The 8802-nt window shown below is 45.0% G+C and overlaps 1 protein-coding gene across 1 annotated transcript; it reads right to left on the bottom strand.

Annotated features, from left to right (window-relative positions):
- Positions 1–1083: 1083 nt before the first annotated feature.
- LOC124262804 (alkaline phosphatase, tissue-nonspecific isozyme-like) lies at positions 1084–8399 on the bottom strand. Its single transcript, XM_046697352.1, has 4 exons — positions 8381–8399; positions 4096–4287; positions 3663–3779; positions 1084–1418 (listed from the first exon to the last, which is right to left on the bottom strand). The coding sequence occupies exons 1-4, from the start codon at positions 8397–8399 to the stop codon at positions 1171–1173; spliced, it is 576 nt and encodes a 191-aa protein (XP_046553308.1). The 3' UTR covers positions 1084–1170.
- Positions 8400–8802: the final 403 nt, after the last annotated feature.

Here is an 8802-nt window from a genome sequence, read left to right as displayed (position 1 = left end):
AATCACACATACAAACATTTGTATAGCGCCGATATCCAGTACAACTGCGATCAAACACCGCTGTGTCGAACTTCGATGTATCGAACTGAGGTTGTCTCGAAGTAAAGTCTGCGTATTCCTTACTTAGTCATCATTCTGTGGTTGTGTAGAACCTCAGATAACTCGAAGTCATCATTCTGTGGTTGTGTACAACCTCGGATAACTCGAAGTCAACATTATGTGGTTGTGTAGAACCTCGGATAACTCGAAGTCATCATTCTGTGTAGAACATCGGATAACTCGAAGTCATCATTATGTGGTTGTGCAGAACCTCGGATAACTCGAACTATTTATGCAGATGCCTCCAAGTTCGACACAACGGTGTTTGACTGCATCTGTATAAATACCACTGTTTGCGACGCAACGCTGGTAGCAAGGCTTCGGGTCAAGGTCAAGGTCAAAACAAAGCGGGTCCCGGAAAATATTTTACGACCGTCAATGAATAAGATATTAGGCATATCGACAATCTAGCTCGACACAGGATAAAATACGAAGCAATATACAAAGTACATGGACAATATTCTACTGATATAGGCAATTTGACAAATTCTAGTGCAAGGCTTGCAAAGAAAACCCTGAACGTGTTTTACAGTGAAACGTTAAAGACGCACACATCAGTGAGCGAGCGAGTGAGTGAGCGAGCGAGCTTAAGGATACTATAAACAGTTTTTCGTGTGCAGACAATCCAGTGATCAACAGCATGAGCATCGATCTACGCATTTGGGGTACGGTGACATGTGTCAACCAATATTGAAGAACTTTATAGATAACTTCTTTTAATATTATCCATAAAGTTTGTCAATATTGTACTTCCCAACTTCTAAAGTGTCCGTGAGCCTGACCAACCCAACCCGTTTTTGTCACATTCATTAATCATATGTCTCCGAAGTGACCCGATCGGCACTATAAATGTATTCGAAGACAATTATCAAATGTTCTAAATTTAAAAAATGTCATAAATGTGTTATACAGCCAGCGAAAAACAGATTGCGGCCGTCTCTCTCTTACTACATAGCTGAGATTGCAGATGAGAAAATCAAAAAAAATACGGGTGGCCCAAAGACCTAGAACCACTTTCGGTGGAATTCGAGCTTTACAGAAATTGATATTTAGGGTATATGTTTCAAGGGATCATAGAAGTGACCAAAAAAACAAGGACAACAAAAACACAACTGGGGTATTAAACTGTAGAGTGGTTGTTGTGCTTGTCACGCGATCGCAGTCGCCCTTGTAAAGCCCCATACAGGCCGAGAAGCTCATCACGTGGGCGATATAGTGCTGCTCGTGCACGCCGTGAAACAGATGCGCCATGGGTCCGCGCGCATAGATCGTCTCATAGGGCATTTTGACCGTCGCCTCTTGAGTGTAACTGTCTGCCGCTGTAATCAGAGTGAGTGAGTGAGTATCGATTTACGATACTTTTAGCAATATTCCAGGTATACCACGGTGGGGGACACCAGAAATGGGCTCCACATATTGTACCCCATTCGTCACCACTCGCCCCTTTCCGTAACCTCCAAGGCTTGTCCCGGAATAACACGAGTTGGTCACGAATGATTGTACCCATGTAGGGTACGAGCGAACGCTTTAACTCCCAGGCTAACCCATCGCCCCCGAAATTAGACCTACAACTTAACAGCTTTTCATGTTCTACCCTGATTGTATTTTTCCAAATATGGTTTTCATTTCAATGCATTTTCAGAAGCTATTTGTCCAAAGAAATATATACTAGGCACATAAAGAAACTGTGCATACAAAAATTTAAAATCTAAATTTATCAAACCTGTGTAGACACATAAGGATTTAAACTCAGAGATTAGTGACATGTATCCAACATGCATGCACGTGCCACGTTCCGTGACGTCAGTGGGTTCGTCCTTGAGACGTGCAATACGTTGTTGCACGTGCATTCCGGGAAAGAGTAACAGAGCAAATGAATGCAACACAATACTGTCACTTTGAAAAGCTCAACCCCTGCCCTTGCGATCGTTCAAAAAATTAAACGGCTATTGAAACGCATAGCATGCCAAGGCTCACGTCTGCACAACGTCATGAGGCCATTGGGATGGTCCGTGGGGGAATGTCTTAACGACAAGTGGCTGCACATTTCCAGAACGCTACCAGAACACAAATGGCGTCATCGATCGGCCACGTTCTGGACGTCCACGTGTAACAACGCCAAGACAGGACAGATGGATAAGGGTGACCCATCTTCGCCACAGGTTTCAGACTGCAGTGATGACTGCCCGAACCATCCCAGGACTTCGCCGTATCCACCCCAACACAGTTCGACAACGTTTACGTCATCACAGGATCAGACCACGACGTCCCGCCATACGGCCTATCATGACACAACGTCATCGACAAGCTCGCCGATTGTGGTGCCGAAATCATGTCCGCAGACCCTTGTTTTGGTGGAGAAATGTTGTTTTTACAGATGAGTCCAGGTTTAACATTTCCCATAGTGATGGACGTCAACGTGCCTATAGACGCGTGGGAGAACGTTATGCACAGGCCTGTGTCTTGGAGAGGAATCGCTTTGGTGGTGGTTCCGTGCACGTGATGATTTTGGGTGGAATAACAGCACGCCAAAGAACTCCTTTGGTGATTGTTCAGGGCAATTTAACTGGTGTGGGCTACAGGGATCAGATTCTTCGACCTGTGGCAATTCCTTTTCTGCAACGTCATGGCCCTGGGTTAACATTCCAACAGGACAATGCCCGCCCTCATACGGCAAGGGTTGCTATGGATTTCTTGCAACACCACAACGTTGACTTACTGCCTTGGCCTGCAAATTCACTGGATCTCTCCCCGATAGAGCATGTTTGGGACGAGATCGATCGACGTCTACGCCGTCTTCCTCATCCGCCAGATAACGTCCTTGACCTTGCATCAGAACTTGAGAGAATCTGGCGTGACATCCCACAAGCCTTCCTTGCACGTTTGATAGGCTCTATGCGTCGTCGATGCACTGAAATTCTCCCGACTTGTTATGGTCTCATGATCCCTCCATTAACGTTTATATGTACCTTTGACACTGTTATCGTACTTATCAACTGGGATAATATTTTGACAATGCACAGTTTCTTTATGTGGCTAGTATACTTAGACTTAGGTTTTCCGTCAACATTTCACAACTGTTGTTCAATGCCTCACTCAGCAATATTCCATCTGTAAGACGGCGGTCTTTGATTAGTCGAGTCTGGACCAGACAATCCAGTGATCAACAGCATGAGCATCGATCTGCGCAATTGGGAACCGATGACGTGTCAACCAAGCCAGCGAGCCTGACCACCTGATCCCGTTAGTCGCCTCTTACGACAAGCATGGGTTACTGAAAGTACATTCTAACCCGGACCTTCACGGGTGGGATATGATGACATATGTCAACCAAGTCAGCGGGTCTTACCACCGGATCCCGTTAGTCGCCCCTTACGACAAGCATGGGTTACTGAAAGTACATTCTAACCCGGACCTTCACGGGTGGGATACGACGACATGTGTCAACCAATTGCAAGTCAGCGGGTCTTACCACCCGATCCCGTAGTGGCCTCAGAGGACTAGTACGGGCAGCTTTTGATTCATTTACTTCGCAGTTTAGTCGTCCTTGATTCAATACTTACTGGTGTCCACGCTGGTCAGATTGACTCGGTTTTGACCGGTTGGGCCTTTGCCGTACACGAGAGTGGTGCGGTGCATTCCATCGTTAGGACCATTGGGGTAGTCGGGGTCGACCAGGCCTTCAAGAGTAACAAGGAATGAGTGAGTTTTGTTTAGTAATATTCCAGCTATGTGGCGGCGGTCCGTAAAAAAATCGAGTCTGGACCAGACAATCCAGTGATCAACATCATGAACATCGATCTACGCAATTGGGATACGCACAACTCTGGTAGTCTCTCTGGTACAGAGTTGTATCCATTAGGTGTGTCAGGATCCGCAGACCGAGAACCCTTTCTGATTTAGCACAATCATTGGGTTTCACCATAGTGATGAAAATAATTAGCCTACATAACTTCAGACGCCATGAAAGAGCGGCGTAAAACATAAATCACTCACCCAAAATATTGTTCCCTCTGTTTGGGTAGCCGCCGATGGTGAAGACGTGCGAGTGGTCAGCCGCGACGATCGTCAACGTGTCCGATATGCTGACCAAACGGTTCGACTCTGCGACGGCCTCTTCAAACGCCAAAACGTCTTGCAAGGCCTTCTTGGCGGAATTGGCGTGGTGGCCATGATCAATACGACCTCCTGGGTGATTGTAATAAATAATTTGTAATAAATAAGTTTGTTTTTGTGTGTTTGTTTGTTGTTTAACGCAATCGGCAATAATCCAGCTATATGGCGTCGGTCTGTAAATAAGCGAGTCTGGACCAGACAATCCAGTGATCAACAGCATGAACATCGATCTACGCAAATGAGATACGATGACATGTGTCAACCAAGTAAGCGAGCATGACCACCCGATCCCATTAGTCGCCTCTTTCGACAAGCATGGGATCAATTCCACCCGGATCTTTGCAGATGCATTTTCAAATCTGTATACCCTTTCCACACACAGGTACTGACCAGATCATGAAGATATCAGTAATTAAAGGATAATGTGTCAAATACAAAATATAATTTGATAAATATTATATAATAAAAATATAATTTAAGAGATTAATTTTCGGATACATAAGGTATTTGATTACTAACTAACCTAGGCCGCAAAACAAATATACCCAGTTACAGTCTAGCACCGTTGTCTCGATATTCATGGGACCAAGAAAAAATATCGAGTTATCCGAACTTCGAGACATCCGACCAGGGCATATCACATATCACTATAAATTGAAGGAATTGTTGTTATATTTCATAAAATGTATTTCATTATTTCAGTATCATTCTTTCCTGCAAAAGTTTGTAAAAATTAATCTGTGACTAGTTAATTGTGTGCAAGAATATATTGTTTCAATAACTAGGTAAGGAAGTCAATTTGCGAACGAATGACCCCCGTAATATTTGAAATATTTTGCTAACGTCAACTTCTACCACGACAAGGCAATACCGCAAACATGTGCGAAAGCGTGCGCTTGGCGCTCTTAACCGCCAGTATCCATTAGAACCTCTTTGCGATGAATTTGATCGCTTCGTGCGACAGTCACCGCATCTGAAACTGAGTGGGTGAACAGCACCCAAAGCGTCATAAAATATCACGTCTAAGGGCAAGAACTTGACGCTTGTGGTTGACACACGAGAAATTGAGCCCTTGCCTCTGGCTATTCTCGGTATAATGTCTTTAGTTTGGACACTTGTGGACGTTTGTCCAGTTGCAAGGTGTAAAAAATTCAAATCTAGAATATTAAAATTTATTTCACCTGAAACAACTTTTTTCCTTCATGATTCTTTTCTCACAGCCTTAAGTTAACCTTTTCTTGTAAATATATGTTGCATCCTTTGTTTTCATTTTATGTGGATAAATTATGTTTAAACCAATAGAATCGGCACGGCCTGTGAAATCCGACGTCATATCACAAGGACGCCATTAACGGGTGGACACACATTTCATCCGACGCCAAGGCTTTGATTTTGTTCTCCGGAATCTCCGGAATCGTGATATGAGTATATGTCTATGAGTTGTTACAAGGAAGTAGTAAGGGGACCGCACATTTCCGAGGTGACGTAACGTGACGCAACCTCGAAAATATATGGCCACACTGACGTCATACACGTATGACGTCACGACGATAGGTCTCGAGACGTCACGACCTAACAAACGAAGGTGGTGACGTCACTGGTTGTGACGCAACCTCGAAAATATGCTACCATACTGACGTCACGGAGACGGTCATGAGCTGACCATCCCTGTGACGACACACACACAAATGGCGGCCATAAGAATCCGAGTGCGTCCGTCAAACTAAAAATAAATCTCAATTGCTCTCGCACACATTTTTTACCTCACCATTAGCGTGCCATTAAATATCTGGTTTGAAGGAGGCTAGGGAATGTCGTACTGTCTATGTAAAGCTCTCTACAATACTAGACCGCAAGACATACCTAGACACTCTTAATCACACGACCATCCCCGTCTGTGTAAAGCTCTCTACAATACAAGACGGTGATATTCTACATAAAAACAAATCTGTGAGGTAGAAAATGGCAAAGCAGCAAGAGTAGTACGGAGTGTTACGTTCTTTACCTCGTATAGTAAACCCCAAACAGGGGACGAATAACAATTTTGAAAGAGGTCTGTAAATGTCGTGCTGCCGATGTAAAGCTCTCTAAAATACAAGGCAGCAAAACAAATGTATCAAGACGCTCGAAAGAATAACACGCCCTCCGGTTTATGTAAAGCTCTCTACAATACAACACGGGAAGGCGGTTATATTCTACCAAATACATAGAAGACATCGAGTCGGGCAGTCTATGTAAAGCTCTCTACAATACAAGACCGCACGAGCATCGTATTCTTCATTGTTTAAACCATCCCCCAAAAATATACCCACGAGGTAGACATCGACAACACTTTTTTTATAAAACACAACAGAGGCAAGTAAACAACATTTCACAAATTTTATTCGTAAATATGCTAAGATTACATTTCTACTCACATATCAGCTCTCAGTTCACAATGCAGTTCTCATGTCAGTATCAAACCTGACGGGGCAAGTAATTTTCAGGAATGAGCACGATGGGCTAAACCTGTGATGTTCAAAGTCGATATCATCCTCGGCACACCATTTCCACAATCGTAATCCACACCAGGTACATGCGACCTTGTCCGAAACACCGGTATAATAAAACCCTCTCCGGGCTAGCTGTCTACCCTTCTGAACCAGCTGTTCGGGCCAGTCCTTAAAAGTAGCCATCCTGTTGTAGCCACATAACATCGTTTCGTGGCAGTAGTTCTATCTCGAGGTGAGTCAGTCACTGGGTAACGACGTGCGTGACAATCCCTCCGTGGGATATGCCATTCATCTGCAGCTGCCCAAAAACCTGTTCCATGTCACGTGACCGTGTTTCATTGGATACCAAAGATTATACACCTGACAATTTTTTACATTATGTCCACAATTGTTTTAAAAAATCAAATATTGTTGGTTAATCCTCGAAGGAAGGTCGCTGTGTTTACAAGGCAGAATATGGGTGTATTCAGTGATGTCTTACCTGGAAGTAGACATTTGTTATTACAGTGAAAATCCTTTGATGTTGGAGGGCTGACGGTGCATGTTGTTTTAAGGGATTAACTTTCTGAACTACCTAACGAAATAAGTAGTAGAAGTAATTGGGGTACGAGATCACTTTCAAGAAAGGTCGCTGTAAAGCTTTATTTCATTAATAAAGCTTTGTCAGGCCCTTAGATCACGCCCCCATCGTATCTACTACTTTTGAATCCCCAGTTAACTTCCCGACCCCACGTGCCACTTCCTGATCACGTGATAGCTCTATGCCGCATTGACAGGATACCATTGAGATAACCCAACAATAAGTGTTAAATATTTTGCCGGGTGGCAACATTGCGCCGTACGGTATGATCAATAATTCCTCTCTAACGAACCCTCTCCCTGGCCCATCTCTCAAGTAGTACAAGTTCGGCTTGTCGGCTTTGATGTCCACTTTATCTATGTTGTAAGTTTTGACCGACCATATCAGATCGGTGGCTCGCTTACGACTATCACCCTCGTGTTCCCCCAGCTGGTAGAGGTACCTCACGAGGGCGCTATCGGGTATCTGTTTCTCCTTCCCACGCAATGGTGCAGCCGACTCTGCCACTATTGATTTTAGTTTGATAGCATCGGCTGGTTTCTTGCCGGTGAGGCGGGTGATTTCATGGTTGATGGCCGACACCACCTGAGGTAACCGCGCTACCCATTCAGTCGATCGTTTCCCAGGGTTGGCCATCTCTCTCTCATACTGGTGTCCGAATAAGCGCGCTCAGCCAAAGTCCTATTGAATCTCTCAACTATGGCTTGGCTGCGATGGGCTCCGGCCTTGCCACGCCTGACCTTGGTATCGTGTTTGTCTAGCAAGTGTGACCCGACACCCATGAACTCCCGCCCGGGGTCAACTTGCAGCTCTGTGGGCCATGTCAGCGGACTGCGCTTGTATATGCGTTCGAATCCGCGGGCTACCTGGGCCGAGTCTTTCGCGGTTAAGGGTTCGGCTTCCTTATAGAAACTGGCCACGTCCACGATGGTTAGGGCATACTTGTATCTCTTGTCGTTGGGTAGGAACAGGAGGTCGGCCTGGTGAACGCTACTGGGTATGTTAATACCGAACTTCCTTCTAGGCACGTAGCGTGGTGCCGGTAAATAGATCTGCCACAGGGCTTGTTTTTCAAGCCACGCTTTGGCCTCACCTGGGGGTACTTGAGCCATTTTAGCCAGCTTATGTACGGCGCTAGCTCCTTTCCAGTACCCACGCGGGCTGTAGTAAATAGCCCCAAACTTTCTCTGGTTCCATGACATGGTATCGTGTTTATATATACACCTATGTTCTTGGTTGAATTTTCTCATGCCCATACACGTACGTGTTGATCCCATCAATAGCTATCCAACGCTTAGTGTCCATCGGCGACAGGAACGTCTTGTTTATCGTCAGTCAGTCCATATATCCTATGCCAATCACTTCTAAGCGTGTTCATTTTATGCCTGAAGGTACGGGTCTTGAACAGGGCTTCCTTGAATCTGGCGTGTTTGATGTGTTGTTTCACCACGTACTTCTTAACACCCTTCGCCTTCCGGATCTCACCGTTGTCGGCCTTCAGGATGGAGTACATCT

The sequence above is a fragment of the Haliotis rubra genome, unplaced genomic scaffold (genome assembly GCF_003918875.1).
Source record: "Haliotis rubra isolate DU_JTF1 unplaced genomic scaffold, ASM391887v1 Scf857, whole genome shotgun sequence".
NCBI classification, from domain to species: domain Eukaryota; kingdom Metazoa; phylum Mollusca; class Gastropoda; order Lepetellida; family Haliotidae; genus Haliotis; species Haliotis rubra.
Note: the sequence above shows the minus strand (reverse complement) of the source record. Positions and strands in the feature narration are given on the sequence as shown.